Below are 21,501 nucleotides of genomic sequence, written 5' to 3'. Positions count from 1 at the left end.
CCGATTATTTTGTTGCATTTTATTGCTGTCCAGGCTCTCACTCATGTCTATTACATCCACATGGTGGAAATACTGCACCGTGAGGGGTTCCTGTATGTCTCTTTCCAACTCTGCACTTGGTTACCTCGAGTTAGCAACTGAAAATAGGCCATCGTGGGAGTATTTACACCACAGAAACCAGCAAATGCTACACACCAGGGCAGGGCTTTCGCAAAGCTGGCTGTTAAACCTTTGCCGGCACAGAACTGCATCCAGGTACTTGTGACGCCCTTTTCAGGTACTTCTGACACACTTTAGGTTATTCGTTTTTGGACTCTACCCTCCCTTTTCTAACACTCAATAATTCATCGGAATAACTTTTATTTCTACCCAAGTAGCAAAATCTCCAGCAATGAAGGGTGATCGTGGGCCCCCATCTCTCTGTCATTCCTGGAGCTTCATCTCTGTCCTAACAGTAGAGCCATGGGAAGGGGAGAAGGGCATGGAGGGTCTGTCCTGAGAGCGAGGCTGCAGCCTGGGCTGACCCCTCGGGAGCGGTGGCAGCGGACACTTTCCTTCCTAATCTAAACTCCCAAGCTGATGCTGGCTGGGTTTACGATCAGGGTTGCCCACTGCCTCTTAGGAATCCCCTGGGGAATTCTTGTTCAGTATAAAGGGGCTTGGGCCCCTGAGATATGAATTTCAGAAAGCTCCAAGAGAAGGGGAGTATGGGGCAGGCAAAAAGAACATGTCCTGCATTCACACCTGTGCTTTGCCACTTTCTGTCCCTGTGACTGTAGGCAAATCAATAAATTCATGGAGCTTTAGTTTCTTTATTTACAGAAAGGGAAACAAATAAAAATTACTTTGTTTTCATTTTGCTTTTTACACTTTCCTTTCCTTTTTTTTCAAAATAACATCAAGTGCTATCAACAACTCACAGCTTTGACACCAGGAGCAAAGCGAAATCCATTATTATGTGTCTTTATACTAAAATACTTATGAAAACCACAATACGTTCATATATTTGTCAGTTCTTATCATTCATACAATAACCTTGAAAGTGACTGTCATTAGGCCTGTCTGACATTTGAGGAATCTGAAATTTACAGTAAGTAATTTATCTGAGATTACTCAGATAATACACAGAGCCATAATTCTAACCCACACTTGCTACTTTCAAAACGCTGCGTCAACTATACTCCAATATAAAATAAAAATTTAAAAATAAATTTTAAAACTACATAAGTAAATAAACAAACTAAAAAAACAAAAGCCCAGGCAGCCATTAGATTTATGATATTCTTTGACATAGCGGGGGCTACAAGTCATTCATTCAAGAGCCACTTATGGGAATCAGTAGACTCCAGGGACAAACCTCACCGTGCATCTGCTGCTCTTTATTTATTGTCCGTGAAGCCGCTGGCCAGTCCTCCCTACTTCTGCCTGCAGCCCTGCTCTCAGAGGCCACACCAGCCTCCCCCAAACCCCATCTTGGTTGCTTGAAACCTGCCACTATGGGTGGTTCTAGCTAATTGAACTGCAGGAGAGTCAACAACCTGGGCTTCACCCACCAGATCCAAGATTCATGAGCATATTCCAGGGCACAGACCTCTGAGAGGGGCTGGAAAAGTAAGATGCCTGTCCTTAGCCGTAGATAATAAAGTCGGAGAAGCTCCAGACACACCACATGTAGGCGCCCCTGTTCCCGGTGCTCAGGTTGTAGCTTTAACTGCCCCCCAAAGAACTCCAAATTAGACATCACACCAAGAATCTGTACTTCGTAAAAATTTCAATCTGATGGCAAAACAAGTTATGTTCAGTAAAGACATTCTGGTAAATAGAGATGATGGAATGTGCCCCCTGTCCCAATACTCAGGTCAGCCATGACTACTGTCAACACTGTAGGGAACGTCATTCTGATTTTTTTTTTTTTTTTGTAATGCACAGAAATTAAGATTTTGTTGCCTTTACCCCTGGCGACTGCTTCTAAAATTAGCTTTGCAAGTGAGAAGCAAAGAGTAACCACCACACTATTCAGAAGGCAATTTGCTCACTCATTTGTTTATTCACCAAACACTTGAGTGAGTACTGTACGGCAGGCACAGTTCCAGGTGCTGGGAAACAGCAGTGGACAAACTCAATGGCCTTCAGGGAACCTGTAGCCTGGGGACAGCAGAACACTGAAGAAACAAACACATATAAGAGGTCAACTTCTGACAAGTACCATGACGGAAATGAACAAGGTGGAGGAAGTAAAGGGAAGTGAAAGATGCTTATGAACTGGATCTTGCGAAGTTCAGAGAGGACCTTTCTGAGAATGTGCCCCTCACATAAAGATGACGATGTAGATGACAGCAGCCTGATGTAGGTCAGAAGTCACCATGTAGGTGTAGCTGTTGATCACTTAAATCCAGGCTTCAATTTTGTTATGAGCTGATGGCGATCAAGTCTCAAAGTCAGCAAAGATCTTAGAGATGATTTAATTTAACACCTTCACTTTTATAAATGATGAAGATGATGTCAGGGCGGTGACTTAGCCAAAACCATGTTACTAGCAAAGAGAAGAAATATGTCTAGAGGCTAACTTTTGTCACCCACAAATCCCATCTATTATTACTATAACATGCGTCTCCTTTTAGAGAAGCATAATATAAAGAAATGTTGCTCTATATTGTTCCCATAAATACACTGTAATCAAATATAATCAATGACATAGTATCTGGTATCTTTTTTTTTTCCCTGATGCAAAGTCTGGGGCGAAAGAAAGAACAAGGGTTTTAGTGTCAGTTACATAACATCGGGATGCCTTTTCTTTTTCTTTTTTTTTTTTTTCTTTCTTTCTTCCTTCCTTTCTTTCTCTCTCTCTTTTCTTTTTTTTCTTCCTTGTCATTCCCTAGCTGTGTGATTTGGAAAAGCTACTTAATCTTCTGGGCTTTAGTGTCCTTACTTATGAAACCAGGATGCATCATAAATGTGGTTTTTATTCCAATGTTTAAATGGAGAAAATAGGGAGAGGTTATAAGGGGAAAATATAGCATACGTAGAATGATAAAAGTTAACATCTTCTACACAGGGGAAATAGAGCCAAGCTTGCCAGTGGTTGGGTTTTTCTTGCAACTGAGTAGGGCTCAGGTTAGTAACAGAAACCCTGGGTCAGTGTGTGGAGAAACCTGGTAACCAACCCAGCAGTTCGAAGCTGTATCGCTGTGGTTTTTCTCTTTAAGTAACCAAACCTTCCGGTTTTCTTTGGAGCCTGTTTTCTAACACTTGCTTTATTTATTGCATCATCAGCTGTGTGGTAGTGGTATCATTTTTACCAGTGAACTGGATTATCCCTCTGCAAATCTCCCTGGGGTTCTTGGAAAATTATCTGAAATTGATCACAGCCAGGGCATTTTGAAGGAAATACCCAACTAAGAAACCATCGACTGTTCTACAGAGTTTGCAGAGGTGTTAGGAAGATCTTAAGAATCTCTTTAGAAAGGTCCATTTAAAGGTCCATGTTTAGGTCTCAGAGATCTCCACGGAGTGCTCATTTTTTTAGAACACTGAAACAGACAGGAAGAAGCCGAATTTTAATGTGTTTGCGCCTTTAGCTCTGAGGCTCCTCAGGCAGGCTGCTCTTTTCCTATCCCAGCTGGGGATATCCCACAGACCAAGCAGGAGTGGGAGAAGGATCCAGGGAGAAGATGCGGCTGCATCCCAAGGATGGGAATCACACTCTTCCCAGATACCAGCCCCCTTCAGCTCAAGGCTGCTCTCCTCTGCTCTGCAGCCCCTGGCAGGCATTTCTGCCCAGAAAAGGGCATTCTTGTGGCTTGTTGGCAACAACATTTCCAGATGTGTGGGCAATGCAGCCAGTGACAGATGGCCCAGAGAAGGGACACCGGCCTGCAGAGGAAAGAAACCTGGTACCACCATCTCACTTCCCTCTTGCCCCTTCAAAGAAATTTTCTTTCTTCTTTCTTGCCTTTCCTTTTTTTTTTTTTTTAAGAAAATAAGATATGAGTTAGCATTAAATGTGGCAAGAATAAAAATGAATATTTCTGTGCTGGTGACTACGTGTCTGAGTTCATGGGTTTGTTGGCATCTAAGGTCATGGACCTCATCATTAAAGACAGGATCACAATGAAAACTCACCTATAAGTGAATCAGTAGAACTCTTTGTAATCTAAGTAAAAAAAAAAAATAGCATAAGCATGGACTTCCCTGGTGGTGCAGTGGTTAAGAATCCGCCTGCCCGTGCAGGGGACACGGGTTCCATCCCCGGTCCGGGGAGATTCCACATGCCGCGGAGCAACTAATCCCATGAGCCACAACTACTGAGCCTGTGTGCCACAACTACTGAAGCCCGCACGCCTAGAACCCGTGCTCCACAACAAGAGAAGCCACCTCAATGAGAAGCCCGCGCACCACAATGAAGAGTAGTCCCCGCTCGCTGCAACTAGAGAAAGCCCATGCGCAGCAATGAAGACCCAACACAGAAAAAAAAAAAATAATATAGGCAAATATAGCCATTATTATTATTACTATTAAGAGGAAGTAAAATAGGCCACCTCAAAATATACCAATTTAGTGTATTGATTATTCTGAATTAAGTTCACTTGAAAAACAGCTGGTACAAGACACACTGACCCTCCTTTTTCCCACTGGAAGCAGGAAATAAGTGTCCCATGTGAAGTTATCCTCCCTGTACCAGGAGGGTAGAAAGACATCCTTATCACCAGAGACAGGGAATTCGAGGCTGAGAAGGCTGTGGAAACAAACCTCACTTGCTTTTACTAATTTACTGCCCCAAGCCCACACTTCTTCGTGTTGTGGATTCTTCACGAATTACTGTTTCTCTGTCTAAAAGGTATAAAAGCTGTTGGCTTGGGCTTCCCTGGTGGCGCAGTGGTTGAGAGTCCGCCTGCCGATGCAGGGGACGTGGGTTCGTGCCCCGGTCCGGGAAGATCCCACATGCCGCGGAGCGGCTGGGCCCGTGAGCCATGGCCGCTGAGCCTGCGCGTCCGGAACCTGTGCTCCGCAACGGGAGAGGCCACAACAGTGAGAGGCCCGCGTACCCCCCAAAAAAAAAAAAAAAAAAGCTGCTTGCTTTAGTCACTTCTTTGAGTCTCATATATTTATGGACTTCCTTCCATACAAAAATTCAGTTTGCTTTTCTTCTGTTCGGTGTGTCTTGTGTCAATTTAATGATTAGATCAGCCAAAGAACTTAGAAGGAAAGAGGAAAAGTTTTCCTCCCCTGCATTACAAATATGGCAAAAAGCATCTCCACGGAGAAAAGTACATAGTAACTCTAGCAATGACTAGATTAGATGAGGTGTTTTTTCATGGGCTAAACAACTTCTTCAGAAAAGTGTAGAATTCCATGGGATTCTACACACACACACACACACACACACACACACACCCAGAGGCACACACAGAGCAGTGATTCTCAAGCTTGAGCATACCTAACTCTAACAGCTCGTAAAAAAATGCAGATTCCTGAATCCCACCCCGGATAGTCTGATTAAGTAAATCTGGGGGTACAACCCAGAACTCTCTATTTTAGCAAGCTCACCAAATGCTTCTGATGCAAGAATCAGGTCCCTGGACCAACTTCAGAAATCCTAGCATCCCCGAAGAGAAAGAACACTTAGTGTGAAATATACGAAGTAAAACTGCAGGACCTGCAGGACCATCGGTATCACATTTCCAAAGCCTATGTTCACATTTGAAAACATTTGATTATAAGCATTTGTACAGGACTCTCAACCTAATGTTCCATCTTCATGTTCCCCAGACAGCAGCAGCCACTTAAAAAAAAAGTCACAGGAGAAAGAGAAAAGCTGTCAGTGCCACTGCTTTATATAAAGCATCTCAGGGGGAATGAAGATACGAAACACTTTCAATTAAGGCAACTTTGTAGCTCAGAGCTCTGTTTAGTTCACTTAATAGAAGAGATTCTTGTGGTCCTAATAGAAATATTACCCGTGATTTGAGGTTTGTACCAAAGCCCTCTATGTGTCTGGAGGTGCCTGAACTACTCTTTCTTTAAGGGTCTTCTGTTGTTGTTTTTAAAAAGTACTGTTAAAATATCATACTTTTTCTTGAGAAAGAAAGAGATATTGACCAGGCAGGGACTGTTGGTTACCCTAATTACTATTCTACCTTTACTCACAGCCTTTTTTTTTTCTTTTACCTTGGGCAAATTATTTAATCTATGCTTCAGTTTCCTCACCCATAAAATGAGGATGATAATAGTTTATTTTATCAATTCTAAGATGAACATTTTCCCCATATTTTGATATTGCTGAAATCAGAGTGCACCTCTCCATTGACGATTTTTTAAAAAGCATTGTGTCCTACATTAATTGGCAGATTTTTCTTAGAGGTGCATAAAATAATGGAGTGTCTTATAATGAGGATGTCTTAGGTTAGATGAAATATGATAATAATATGGATATCCTAAGGTTTTGCGAGGGTTAACTGAGTCAAAAAACAAAATGCTTAGAACTGTGACTCGCTAATAATTAATCACTTGATAAATATAATCTTAATATTCTCACCCATGGATGGATTATAAATTAACTAGTCCCTCCTTGGTGGCACTTTAGATTGTCTCCACTATTCCTACCATTATATTCTGCATCAAATATCTTTGTATGTAAACCTTTAAGTGCACCTCTAATTAGGACAGATTCCTAGAAATGGAATTACCGGGTCAGAAAGCAAGGACGTGTAGAAAGGACGGACTTAAAGTCAGTCAAACCTGGGTTAGGATCACCAAAGGATCTTAGTCATTTTATGTAATCTTTCTACATCTCAAGTTTTGCAGGTATCAAATGGGGATAATAATAAAATCCACAGGTGTTACAGAGAAAAACTACAGGCCCAGAATGGCATCACTTGGGCTAAAGCCCAGGATATCAAGCCTCGACTTAATACCTCACCTGTTTGCAGTTTCAACCTCCCCTGGAAATGTAATCGTAATCAACCAGTCTGGAATTTCCTGGTCAGCACCAGTGACATCCTCTATCAAGTGGGCCCAGTCCATTCCCCCCGCGGCCCCCCAGAGGAAGAGGCCAGCTGTTTGTTAAAATCCCTGCTATTCCCTTCCCACCCTGCCCCCCCAAAAAAGTGTCCTGGCCTGAAAATAATCCTTTCCTTTCTTTTGTTAATAGCTCCCTTGTCCCGCCCATCTCTCTATAATAACTCTCCATTTTGTATAACCCCCTGGGGTGCCTTTTAGTTGCAAGGTTGGGTGCTGCCCTGTTCAGGAACCGTTGAATGAAACTAATCAGAGCTTCAAATATACTCGGTGGAATTTTGTTTTTTTAACACAGGCATATTGTGAGGTTTAAATTAAACGATGCAATTAGACAGCATACAATACGGGCCCAGAGTAAGTTAAAAATGAAGGTAAGCTATTTTGCTGGGACGTTGAGACCCCAACAGTAAGCAGGGCTTCACGCCAGCTTTGGAGGGGTCTGAGCTGCACTGCTTGAAATCACCAGTTTCCAACAGTGACCTCGTGTGGCCATAATAGAAACAGCATCCGCGGAAAGGAGGCCTGTGTCGTCAGAATTGATGAGATTCCCTCAGTTCTTTCTCCCGGTGTCGGTTGACCAGACCGTCCGCTGGCAGAAGCCTGTGCCTGGGATTCTTGAACAACCTGAGATAGACAGACTCAGGGAAGGGATAAGGGGCTCCGCCGATCTGAATAGAACGGCCTGAGCGATTGCTTTAAAGGTTGACAGGGGATGACCTCCTAGATACCAATGAACTGGGGAAACAGTTTATCATCATTTCTGTGAAACTGCGTGGGAACAGTTGATCTCCCTGCATAATATAACCATGAGACATACTTTGGCAGTCGTATTTGTCCATTATAAATCCCAACGAATTCTAAGACTGAATTTTAGTGAGTGTTTGGGATGGGCAGCTGATACCCAGGCTCTAATTCACCAAAGGCCTCCTGGCTTGAACTTCTGGAGCAGGAGTTTATATAATGAGCACATTGAATATATTTAACAACTGGCTTGTCAGATGATCAATTTTCATATTTTCATCGATTGTATGTCACAGAACATCATGCCAACCTTGATTCCCTGGTTTCTACAACCTACTCATAAAGATTAACTAAAAGAGAATATGATTTTAAAAGAAGCTTTTAGTTTCTTAAGTAGATAGCTTCTAGGGCTTCCCTGGTGGCGCAGTGGTTAAGAATCCGCCTGCCAGTGCAAAGGACACAGGTTCGAGCCCTGGTCCGGGAAGATCCCACATGCCGCAGAGCAAATAAGCCCGTGAGCCACAACTACTGAGCCTGAGCCCACGTGCCACAACTACTGAAGCCCGCACGCCTAGAGCCTGTGCTCCGCAACAAGAGAAGCCACCACAATAAGAAGCCTGCGCACCACGACGAAGAGTAGCCCCCACTCGCGGCAACTAGAGAAAGCCCACACACAGCAACAAAGACCCAAGGGAGCCAAGAATAAATAAATTAAAAAAAAAATCACTCACCTTATGCCTATGTAAGGATATACTAGTATCTACATATAGTTTATGAATTCATAACGTAAACTTTTTCTTATTTTTCTTGATATTTCTAGGCTATGAGTTTCACCTGTAAGTTTTTTCAAATTGTCACAAATGTCCAGAAAACTTTCCGATATATTTATTGAAAAAAATTCACATGTTACGTAGACTCATGCAGTTCAAAGCCATGTTGTTCAAGAGCTAACTGTACTTTAAATCATTTCTAGATTACTTATAATACCTAATACACTGTAAATGCTATGTAAAGAGTTGCTTTCATGGGGAGAATTCAAGTTTGGCTTTTTAGAACTTTCTGGAATTTTATTTTTCAAATGTTTTCCATCTGTGATTGGTTGAACCTGCAGATGTGGAAACGGTGGATAGAGAGGGCTGACTAATTTAATTCTATAGTGAGGAAAAGTGTTATTTTTCTATTGCAGCAAAAATATAAATATTGTAGAGAATGCAAACTTTTCATGATTTTATAGATAAAAAACATAATTTCACAGAAATTGCAAGATTGTGATGGCTCATTCTTTTCAAAATCCCAGTGACTATAAGTTTGCTTTTCTTTGCTAGTAAAGCTTTCCCTGGCCTCTCTGCTTGCTGAGCTGTTCTCAGTCGATATATTCAGCTTTGAATGTGAAAATCCTTCTTGGTGACTTGAACAGGAAACCAGGATCTGAAAGGGCGTTAGTAAGGTAGCCGGACAATTTATCATCCGAATGGGAACACTTTTGAGAGTGAAAGAGTGTGGAGTTAATAATTACATGGGCACAACCTGAATATACGGTTTCTGGAGCCTTATATCACACACGTTCACATTTTATCAAAGACTAGCTTACCGTGTAAAAAGTATTTTAGTGGCATATGAAATGTAGACACAATTTAAGAATTCGCTAATTCTTTTTCTATTGGCTTTCCAACCTGCATAGGATTCCTTTTTCTTTTTAATGATAAAAATAATACCTGTTTGTTTTTTTAAAAAATACCGAGATGCTAAAAGTCTCTCATTTCTATGCCCCTCAGCCCCTACTTTCCCATTTATTGTCTCACCGTTCTGAAAGATAGAAATCCAAAGTGAAGGTGTTAGCAGGGTTATGTTCCCTCTGAAACCTACAGAAGAATTCTTTCTTGTCTGTTCCCAACTTCTGTGGTTTGCTGGCCAACTTTGGTGTTCTTTGTTTTTTGGCTACATCCCTCCAATCTCTGCCTTGTTATCACCTGGTATTCTCCCTGTGTGTCTGACTTTACATGGCTGTCTTCTTATAAGGACACCAGTTTCACCTCCCCTACTCCAGTAGACATCATCTTAACTGATTACATCTGTAATAACCCTATTTCAAAATAAGGTCACATTCTGAGGTCCTGGGGGTTAGGACTTCAACATATCTTTTTTTGGTGGGGCCACAATTCAATCCATGATAGAAGGTAAAATCGTAAGTCAATAGATTAAGGCTGCCATCTTTGTTATTGTTATTTGTTATTGTTATTTGTTATTGATTTGCCATCTGTAACAAATATTCAGTAATACCTCGAAGTTTGGTTGTTTTTTCCCATGTTTAAGAGAATCTATGGGGGGAATTTTTTTTTATTGAAGTAGAGTTGATTTACAATGTTGTATTAATTTTTGCTGCACAGCAAAGTGATTCAGTTTTATATATATATATATATGTTCTTTTTCATATTCTTTTCCACTATAGTTTATCACAGGATATTGAATATAGTTTCCTGTGCTATACAGTAGGACCGTGTTGCTTATCCATTCTATACATAATAGTTTGCATCTGCCAGTCCCAACCTCCCATTCCATCTCTCCCCCATCCACCCTCCTCCTTGGCAACATGCGGGTAATTACTGACGGACGTAGAGAAACCTGAATGAACTGACCTCAGCTAACCAGGACCTCCAACTTATGGACCAGAATGTATTTGCACTGGCCTTTCCAAAGGAGCAGTCATTAATAAGAAAAGAATCAGATGAGTGTAACTTTTTATTAAACATTGAGTAGATACAAAATAACATTCATAAACATGGGTGTGGTAAGGAGAATTCAAAAACAATGAGCCACTGTAGCCCCACCACACAGTTCAAAGAATAAAACGCTACCATTATCCTTCAAGAACCCTATATTTAATTTTTAATGGCTAAATTAATATGTTGACACGTTTATTATAAAACCTTTTTATAATTAGAATTCTACTGAGCAAAAATAGAATGGAATAAGTAAACACAATGGAAAATGAAAAGTATTGGACAAGAATGTGCAGAAATTGGAACACTCATACGCTAGTGATGAGAGTGAAAATGATGCGGCTGCTTTGGAAAATAGCCTGCAGTTCCTCAAAAAGTTAAAACATATGACCCAGCAGTTCTACTCCTAGGTATACACCCAAGAGAAGTGAAAACATATGTTCACACAAAAACTTGTACATGAAAATTCAAAGCAGCACAAAAAGGTGGAAACAACCCAAAACAAACAGCCCAAATGCCCCTTAAGTGATGACAGGATAACCACCTGTGGCATATTCCTACAATGGAGTATTATTCAGCCATAGAAAGGAATAAGGTACTGATAGATGCTACAACATGGAAGAACCATAAAACCATTATACCAAGTGAAAGAAGCCAGTCACAAAAAAACACACATTGTATGATTCCACTTGTATGAAATGTCCAGAAAGGCAGTTCCGAGGAGACACATAGGTACGTGGTTATTTAGGGCTGGGGGGAGTGTTGGTGATTAGGGGTGGTAGCTAGCCGGCACAAGGTTTCTTTTGGAGGTGATGAAGCGTTCTAAGCATAACTGTGATTATTGCCCATCTCTGTGAATATACTAAAAACCATTGAATGGTACACCTAAAGGGGTGAATTGTGTAGTATATGACTTAAATCTCAGTCAAACTGTTACAGAAAGTGTGAAAGAGGGAGCGAGGGGGAGAGGGAGGAAGGAAGGAAGGGGAGGAAAGGAGGGAAAGAAAAAAACCCTGTATAAGGAAACCTAGGTTTAACTTCCATTTCCGCCCCTGCCTGGCTGTAGAACTTTAGGAATGTTACTCAACGTCTCTATGCCTTAACCTCCCCGTAAATAAATGGAGATAAGAGTTCCTACGTCACAGGCTTGTTGTAAGGATTAAAAAAGTCAACCCACGTAGAGCACTTAGAACAGTGTTTGGTAAAGAAAAAGTGTCGTTTATCATCTTCTAAGTATAGATTCGCAAGTCAGTGCTCCTTCCTCATGCCCTTGCTCTCTGGTTCTATTTTCATGACTCAGTTTGAAAAAGTAGGTGGCGTGCTCGTTCTCCTGGGAGCCTTCTTTTAGAGAACCGTGGGAGAGGGGAAATCAGACACGTGCGAAAGCCTCATTCAAGCCGCAACTCGCTCGCTTGTATAAGCGAGCGTCCTTCGCCTAGTTTGACCCTCTAGGCCTCCCATCCTTTCCCACCTCCTCCGCGCGCATGCGCGGAAGCGCCGCCCTTTCGTCCGCGCTCTTGCACTTTTGACGATGGCGGCTCGTGGTTTGGGGCTGTTGACCAGTTTGCGCCTCCGTGCTCGGAGAAGTCAAGTCCAGCGTCCTCTCTGCAGGCTTCTCAGTTGCCCGGGAACGGTGGCCGCAGCCCTCGGGAGGGAAGAGCAGTCCTCGGGGAGCTCGGAGACAGGTATGGCGCCGGGGCTGGGGTCGCGGGCGGGCGCAGGGCCGGTGGAAGCGGCGGGGGGACCGCACGGCAGTGTCCCGGCCTCGCTCGGGGAACCTAGGGCTGCCGCCGTGCTTCCGGCGGCGTGGCGGCGGCGTGGTGTGGGACGTTCCTTCCTTCGGGGACTGTGTGCCCGGTGATGAAGTCGTTCAGAGCTCCGCAGCGCAGGCCAGGAGCAGAGTTTGCTAGTGTCTGACAGTTGGACGAAACGCTGTTGCCAGTTACGGTAGTGATGCCACAGTTGAGCCAGTCGCTTCTTCGTTCACGGATGTAACTGAGGTTGATGCTCGCAAGTTGCCGATGGAGGCCGAGCGGAGTGAAGCCTTGATGAATAACCAGGACCCCTGGTCCTCCAGTGGAGGCTCTGCCTCTGCAGTTACTGACGTTTGCTTTATTTTTCTGATTCTACCAAGAATCAGCTTGGTAACAGATTTGCCTGGGCTGGAATAGGCAGGCGTTGTAAGTTTATAGGCTGGTGTGTTGAGAAGCCCAGTCCCCCTCTTGTGATCCAAGAGCTGCGTTTATGTTATTTACTATTCTTAAAACAATCTGGCAGGATTGTATCACGGTCTCCATTTTGGAGATGGAGACAGAGGCGCAGAGAGCCTAGGGACTTGCCGCTGAGTTAAGTTAGACCTCGAGCCCCGCTGTTAAATAAAAGGTGTTGATTTCTACCATTTCTTGGAGCTGTAGTTTTAAGGTATGAGATTATTTGTGGGAACAGTTCTAAAGAAGGCTAAACAAGTACGGTATTTTCCCGTAAAGTAAATGATAGGGTTGCTGTCCTCATCAGACTGTATGAGAGACTCAAATTGACAGAGCGTTGGAAATATCAATTACCATGACAGTTCATTGAAATGGTGATTGGACTGTATTTAGTAGAAGCTGTTTCTGTTAAAAACTCTTAAGTGACTGAAAATGTGAGTAAGGCTTTTGCCAAAGGAGCTATTGTGATTTAACATGGGTATAGTGGTTTAAATTTTAGAGTATTTTCATATGCTCTTTGAGATATAAAACTCTGTGAACTAGGTTTGGAAGGAATTACTATTACTCCATTTTATAGATGTGGAAACAGGCTGGTACAGCTGGCTGGTAAGTGGATCATGCTTAGCTATTCAGTAGCAAAGGTGAGAATAAACCCTTCTGATTCCAAGGCTTCACTTAGTAGAGCTTTGTCGTTTTTCTCAGGAAATGTGTTTCATTTTGTATCATTAGGATAATATGACTGGCTAAATATCCAGGGCCTCTTGTGAGGCATAACAAGTAACAAAATCCTCATTTGAATTTCTTTTCCATTTTTAAAGAGAAGAAGGTGATTATTATAACTCACTTAGAAGCATATACTTTTTTTTTTACATCTTTATTGGAGTATAATTGCTTTACAATGGTGTTAGTTTCTGCTTTATAACAAAGTGAATCAGTTATACATATACATATGTTCCCTCTTGTGTCTCCCTCCCTCCCACCCTCCCTATCCCACCCCTCCAGGCGAGCACAAAGCACCGAGCTGATCTCCCTGTGCTATGTGGCTGCTTCCCACTAGCTATCTACCTTACCTTTGGTAGTGTATATATGTCCATGCCTCTCTCTCGCTTTGTCACAGCTCACCCTTCCCGATCCCCATGTCCTCAAGTCCATTCTCTAGTAGGTCTGTGTCTTTATTCCTGTCTTACCCCTAGGTTAGAAGCATATATACTTTTATAATTAGAAGGAAATTGAGAAATCTCCAGTTCAGTTTTTCACTCAGTGTGAGAACTCGTTGCCAAAAGTTTGGCCTGACCAGTAAATAGGAAGGAAGTGCTCTTACCCCCTTGGGTTTGGATTTGATATCTATATGAGTCTTCTCCCTTTCCTCACCCCGGAAGCTAAGACATTCCCTTGGCTCATTTTGAGCCTTCATCAGATCAAACTTTTGGTCTTCTTTTGTCCATCTACTGCTGGCTGAATTCCCCCCCCCATTATGTGCTTGTGTCTTTATGTTGTTTTTAATTCTAAACGCAGGACAGTGTGTTTTGTGCTTATGGTTTTCAGATTCTGTTATCAAGACCGTTGCAAATTTGAGTCTGTCTTAAAATACTAACACTTATTAGTTTTTCCTCCCAACTTTGTGTTGTTTGTAGATTTGACAAGCCTTTTGCAAGCTCATGTACTTATGCTACCTGAACTTTTTGTCCCCCTCATGACTTTGTCCCGTCTACTCCGTCGTGCCTACTGCTGTTCAAGGTTAGAGCCGTCAGTCCTGTTCAAGCCTGTCGCCCCATCTGTCATCACACTTCTCTGTCTCCCTCTCGCACGCAGTCCTGCGCTTCCCCAGTAATCCAGCTGCAGGGATACCTGCATAATAGTGCAAAACATTGTATACCAGTGATATTGCAGTATTGTTTGTGATAGTGAAAAAGGTAAACCATCTCCGTATTTATCAGAAGATTGATTAAATTACCATAAACACCTAAGCATGTTTATGCAGTTATTTTAAAAATGAGGTAAATATATATCTACTGACACAAAAAGATATCAACTATGTATTAAGTATTTAAAAGCATGTTACAGAAGAGAATGTATAGTACATTTTCAGTAATTGTGTGAAAAATGTTTATCTCCGGGGAGATACAAATGTATATGTTTATGTCGCACCTAATAAGTGGGTATTGGAGGGAACAAGGGGAGGATTTATACTTTTACTCTCTGAAAGTTTACAGCTTGACTTGACTTTTACAGTAAGCAGTTGGACGTCAGTGTAGACTCGGTAAATATCAGAGACAAGAAGATAGAGGTGGTAATTCCAGCTGGAAAAGCGGGTGAGGAAAGCCTGGACCATAAGAAAAAGAAGGACCAGTTGGAAGGGCTGTCAGCAGACTGAGGTCCAAGTGAGTGAGAGTAGTCCCTGCCCTCAGCCTGGAAGACAGACGTTCTTCCGTGCTGTTACGTAAACACAGCACCGTGACTTACCTTCTTCCATAGATGTTGAAGTGAGGTAGTGCAGAGGTGGAAGCAATTCTGCCTTGCACAGTCAGCTCTTCTCAGAGCTGAGCACAGTTTGGAGGATGAATGGGAGTTTGCAGGGCAGAAAATGAGAAGGTGGGCATTCCAGCCAGAGAGGAGAAGACTGAAGAGTTCAAGTGTGTGTGGTGGTGCCCTGTGAAGGGCAGCGTGCGTGAGCATCGTGGAGGAGGTGGGGCTGAGGTTGACATGGCTGAGGAGGGGGCCGAGATGCCGGCAGCTTCATAGCCGGGCTGTGGGGCTCAGACCTCATCACGGATGCGGCAGGGAAGTCAGAGAAGAAGACTCTCTGAAAACGATTACCTTAGGAAGCTGACTTCGGCAGCAGTGTGGAGAGTGGCTTGAGAAGGACAAGACGGGAGCGAATGAGACCAGTTTAGCGATCAGGCTGCTGTGTTCCAGGCCTGAGATGAGAGATTGATGTGGAAGAATTGGCGTCCGGAGGAGAGGAGAGGACGCGTATTTAGGAGGTGCACGTCTAGCATCTCTACAGTGAGTGTAGGGAAGACGCGCAGTGTGTTTGATCAGTTGTTAGAAATGTGGAGTAGGGCAGGGCCAAGAGTGCTCTGCGGAGACCTGCCTCCAGGTGGACGCAGCCCAGCAGGCTGGAGGGTCCCACCGGCGCGTACTGCCTGCCTTCCTCTGTCTTGACCATGAGGATGTCTTGGGGTTTGCTGAAATGAAGGTTCAGTGTGTGTGCAGTATTTCCTGTATCCATCAGTTTTGTGACCTTTTGAAAGAAGATGAGACTGAAAGCTTTTGCTGATTTCTGTGCATCGGTTACATTTAACCTCTTTGGAATTAGAACTTGAATGAATGATTTTCGTTTTCCTTGTGTTTAGTTCACTTGTTGATCTTTCCTTTGTGGTCAGTGGAGTATTTACTTCTTGCCTGTCACAGCTCTTGCCTGCATTTCCTGTGATTGTAAACTCCCTAACCCCCGGATGGTTTTTAATGGGGAAAAAAACCCGTCTATTTCTGTAGTAAAAAGTATCATGAGCTCTTTATGGGCAGCAGCTAGGGTTCGGGCTCGCAGATTTCCCTGTGATGCAGAGCACATGATAGTGGGTAACTCATTGTTAATTGTTTGAGCCAGATCAGGACCCTTTACAGAGAAAAACTAATCACTTATTTTATTTTTTAAATATTAATTAATTAATTAATTTTGGCTGCACCGGGTCTTAGTTACAGTGTGGGGATCTTCATTGCGGTGTGTGGGATCTTTTAGTTGCAGCACGCGGACTTCTTAGCTGCGGCGTGTGGGATCTGGTTCCCCAGTGAGGGATCGAACCCGGACCCCCTGCATCGCGAGCGCAGAGTCTCACCCACTGGACCGCCAGGGAAGTCCCCAAAACTAATAACTTACTGTAATACATTAAACTTCTAAACTCATTGTCTCGTTGCGCTCAGGCTTGTAATCATTTTTTTTCAGGTTTTGGAATGTTACAGCTTATACAGACTTTGTATGTGTGTATTTGTGGAAGTGGTTTTACTTTTAAAATTTTGTGGAGTGCTCCCTTTTTAGCGCTCTGCATTGAGTATAGTCAGTCAAAACAGAGTGGACAATTTAATGGTAATCACAAGAGAATGGTAATAGGAAGACTGGGAATAGTATAGCTTCCCCCTTATCAAGGAGAAGAAAGCAGACGGAATGAGGATGAAGTTGGTGTGGTCAGGAGTAAAATCTGTATATACCACACCAAGAGATGCTTTGAATTTTACGTGTGTGTGTTGGGAATGTCTTTGTCTCATTCATAGGCTCTGAAGACAGGACTCCAAAAAAGAGATTCTCTGAGGTGCAAAAAGAGAGACGAGAACAGGCGCAGCGGACTGTGTTAATCCACTGCCCAAATAAAATCAGCGAGAAGAAGTTTCTCAAGTACTTATCCCAACATGGATCTATTAACAACCACTTCTTCTATGAAAGCTTTGTAAGTATTTGAAAAACAGTCTAACTTAACATTCATACTTTTTTTAAAGTTATTTTTTGCTCTGTTGCCTCTGCAATATGGTAAAGTTAGATTCTTTTTTGATATCCTGCATCTATCTTTGTCTAAATTTCTTCAATGAGATTTTTTTTGATATGAGAATAGAAATCCTTATAGGAGTATCACAGAATTATAAGCGTAATTATACCTGAATCATTTCATAATTTGAATACTTTAAATCGTTCCATTACCTTAGGTGTAGAAGCCAGCGGGAGATCTTTGTTTTGCCTTTTAATTTTCTATTTCAGCATTATTTTCAGCTTCTCTTAACTAATACCACTTTATAATGTTCCTTTTCTTAATCTGCTTATAATGGTTAAAACCATTGCTCGTGTTAGAAGTGTATCATTGTAAATTTTAAAAATTAGTATTTTGCCTGTTATGATAATTGCTTTGAAATATGAACTAAAATACTGTGTTAAAAATAGAATTTTGAAATGTGTTCTGTTCTTCTCGTGCTTTTGGTATAGGGTCTTTATGCTGTTGTAGAATTCAGTCAGAAGGAAAGCGTAGCTTCGCTGCAGAATGTAACTCGCACTCCAAGCCTGGGCACAGAGGCTGCAATTCCATTCAGATCACGTTACTTCAATTTAAAGTTGAAGACTCCATTAAACCAGACTTCTGAGCAATCAAGTATTCGATGTAGGAATCAGTCTTCTCCTTCAAGCAAGAAGCTTTTTGAATTACTTTGTTGTGCAGAAAGTGTAAGTTTATAGGTGTCCTTCCCCGACTTGATATGTGTGTGTGTTTGACTTGTTTTGTATATTGTAAGTTTTTATTATTAGATATTCCTACTGAATGAAAAGTAAAAGTAATCCTTCCCTACTCCCTGCCACCATATCCCATTTGTAATCCTCAGAAGGAACCACATTCTTCCAAAGTTTTGGGCCTTTGGATTATTCTGGCTTTCTTTCTCTTGTCAACATGGCATATAATCGTACATGGCATTCTTTTATAAATTTTAAAATACCTTATTTCTGGTTTTATCTCTTTTTTTCTGCTCTAGTAATGTTTATAGTAGTTTTGGTTTTTCTTACTCAGACTTGTCAAAGGTTTAGCTAGTCCTTTCCAAGAATATGTTCATGGTTTTAGTTATCAAAATACTATTTTGGGGGTTGATTTTCTAATTTTTAAAGAAAAAACCTTTTGTATTTCCTCTGCTTTCTGTTATTTATTTTTCTTGAGTTAAGTGTTTAGTTCAGTTATTTTCAATATTATTTTCAAATGTGGGCATTTAAGGCTGTGGTTTTCATTTTAAATATTCAGCTCCAGCATGCGCCTTCACAGTGTGTGATCGTTCTATCACCAGCCTTCTAGGGAACATACAGGACTGCTGTTCGGAGGAACTGGGGGACCTTGGGCCTGCATTCCTCGGAGCCTTGCTTATTTCTGGTGTTACTTGCCTTTAACATTGGTTCTTCTCTCCCCCCAACTTCATTTAAATGTCCAGCTTTGTGGTTGCTTTGACCTCCTCTACTGGGGCATTTTACTGTTTGCATTTTCTAAAACAATACTTTATACTCATGGCCTAAGAAAAACAGTAGTTTTAATTCTAGGCAACTTTTGTTTTTTGCTGGTGTCCTCATTCCTTAGTGCTTTTTAAAGGGCATTTGTAAAATCCACTTTTAAGGCTACATGTAAAAAGATTGCGCCTTTTTAAGGTAGGTCTCCTGAGCCATCAAATTTCAGGAAGTAAAATGACAATTATTTCACGTGACCTTAACATTTTCTATATTCTCTTGTTTTTGTTCTGGCCAGCTAGGTCGATGATCAGCTGAACACTCTCCTGAGGGAATTCCAGCTCACAGAGGAGAACACCAGGCTCCGATATCTCACCTGCTCTCTTATTGAAGATGTAGCCGCTGCGTATTTTCCGGACTGCACCGTCAGACCCTTTGGCTCTTCAGTGAACAGTTTTGGAAAATTAGGATGTGATTTGGACATGTTTTTGGATCTAGATGAAATTGAAAAATTTAGTACTCACAAGGTAATTACATTTCTTTAAATCACAACGTTGTCAGAAAAAATAAAGGAAATCTTTGGATTTAATAAAATTACAACTTGATTTCTAAGCTTAAGAAGCAATATGGTTAAAGAATAGGGTCTGTTTGATGCTGATTCTTTGGAATTGTAAAGTCTTCCTTTGTATTGGTCTAATGTTATCATTTTTTTGTGAATATCTTAAACATGTAATAAAATGATTGTTCTTTTTGAGGGTTGAGAATTTTTTGGGGTAGGCCAGGGTTCCTTACTGTGTTATTCAGATTATGTGTGTATTAACTAATTTTTTCATCTGCGTGATCTAGTTAGTGAAATGCTTTTTACATCTCATGATTTTTGTTTCTCTTCATTTCTCAGAATTCTTTTGATATTTGTTTTATTCAGACTATGTTAGCTACATATAGGTATATGATTATTATACCTTTTTATTGGGTTGTTCATTTATCATTAAATTTTGTCCATCATCTCTAAATGCCTTTTCTTTCAATTCTTGTTTGTTGGTGAAGATGGCGGCTCGTCACTTGTCTCACGCACCTTCTCCTCCTGCATCAGCATTTCCAGCCTTCACATGTGTTGTTACGTTTCGGGTATAAATAGCAGATACTGAATTCTATGCTTTTACTCCAGTCTGGGAGTCTTCTTATTTATTATGACTGGTAATTTTTGGATTTATTTCTACTGTCTTATTTTTTATTTCCTATTTTCTATGCTTTTTCTTTGCTTTTCATTCCTTTCCTTTCCTCCTCCTGTTGGATTCTTTCTTTAGTCTGCCCTTTCCTCCCTTCCTGTTACAGTTTAGAAATTGTATATCCCATTTATGTTCTTATTAACATGTGTGTCTGGCAGAGTAAACTTAATCAGTGTGTCTGTCATCATCCCAAACAATATGAGGTGCTTTAATTTCATTACAACTTTGATTTGAAAAGGCTTCTGTGTTTTTGTAAAATCTTAGCTTTTTAGGACTGTTCTTTCTTATGTATTTCAAACTAGTAATCATCTCTGTGTAGATGTCCAGTTGAAACTTCAAACTTGACATTTTGAAAACAAAACTTTATCTTCATCTCCTTGTAAATATTCTTTATAAGTTTTTATAAAAGTTCTTAGGTATGTGTCCCATGTTAATCAGTGGCATTTTAGCTTTCCTGACATTTGCTGTCGTCTAAGCGAAGATACCTAAGCTAATCTTTCAGGTCTACCTCTTCATTTACATACTCAAAGCTATAGTGACACGGTCCCTTATAAATTCTCACTTAGATGGTTGTAGCAACATCCTGCTTTCCACGTGCTTCTCGTGTCATGCCTTGGTATTCCAGCCCTCAGTCTCTGCTGGGGTTATCTTAAAACACAGACTGGATCATCCACAAGCTTAGAACAGTTCTTGGTTTTAACACAGAATTGAAATGATCTGTCTCATAATTGATTTTAGTAATCGTTTGTCTTTCTCTATCTTCACACACCCGGTTTTCCAATCACATCATTTAATTACCAGTTGTGGGGCACTTTTAGGGTATGAATGGCCACTGAACCGTCGTTCTGTGTCTTCACCGAGGAGTGCGCTTCCCTTCCACGCCTGGCTACCATTCCTACACGGGTTTCAAGGCCTCGTTCTGACTCCACCGTCTTAAACCATACTTGATTGTTTCCTCTGCTCCGGTCAAAATTAGTCACTCCGTTTTTGGAGTGTAGCTCATACTTCTGTCTCCAGATTCCTTCTGTGTTACGTTTAGTTCGTGGTTGATCTGTGTCTCTCACTGTGTCCTAAGCGTGGGCAGGGCAGGATCCACGTGTGTTCATTTTCTCATCCCACACAGTGCCCGCCATACTTTGTCTGCTCAGCATGTAATTACATAGTTGAAACTGGCCAAGAAATACGAAACACATGAAAGTGAAACGGGTCAGTCAGATTAAGACTAACATGTCCTTGAAATTGTATTAAATTCCTGGCAGGGACACTTAAATTATTTTAGGCTATTTTTATATTAAATAAAAGACCTTGCCAGATAATTGAAGTGCATTATAATGTGCTGTAATGGTGAAAGCTTGGGCTCGGGAGGGCAGAATAGCAGTTCTTTTCCTTACCAGCTGTATGACCCTGGGAAAGTTATTTGCCTTCTCTGTGCCTCGATTTTCCTAGCCATAAAATTGGCATAGTGCTGTAATGCCAGCTCATGGGGTGTTTGGAGGATTGCTAGACAGTAAGAAATACATTTTTTTCTGTTGGAAGCAGAGGAAGGAGTTGGAAACTTAGTTGGATCTTAGATTTCTGAAATAGAGAGCTGTTAGGAAAAGATATTTTAAAAGACGGCGCTCCAG

At 41.5% G+C, this 21,501-nt stretch overlaps 1 protein-coding gene across 2 annotated transcripts in view; it reads left to right on the top strand.

The window, feature by feature from the left end:
• The first annotated feature begins 12,000 nt into the window (after positions 1–12,000).
• Positions 12,001–21,501, top strand: part of MTPAP (mitochondrial poly(A) polymerase) — a 33,636-nt gene continuing 24,135 nt past the window's right edge. For both annotated transcript variants that reach the window (XR_009518510.1, XM_060006364.1), the window contains exons 1-4: positions 12,001–12,163; positions 16,958–17,130; positions 17,658–17,891; positions 18,950–19,174. Coding sequence is in view for 1 of the 2 variants with exons in the window: in XM_060006364.1 (XP_059862347.1) it covers positions 12,010–12,163; positions 16,958–17,130; positions 17,658–17,891; positions 18,950–19,174 (786 nt within the window). In the remaining variant the exon portion in view is untranslated. The remainder of the gene's footprint in view (positions 12,164–16,957; positions 17,131–17,657; positions 17,892–18,949; positions 19,175–21,501) is intronic.

The sequence above is a fragment of the Delphinus delphis genome, chromosome 2 (assembly GCF_949987515.2).
Source record: "Delphinus delphis chromosome 2, mDelDel1.2, whole genome shotgun sequence".
NCBI classification, from domain to species: Eukaryota; Metazoa; Chordata; class Mammalia; order Artiodactyla; family Delphinidae; genus Delphinus; species Delphinus delphis.
Note: the sequence above shows the minus strand (reverse complement) of the source record. Positions and strands in the feature narration are given on the sequence as shown.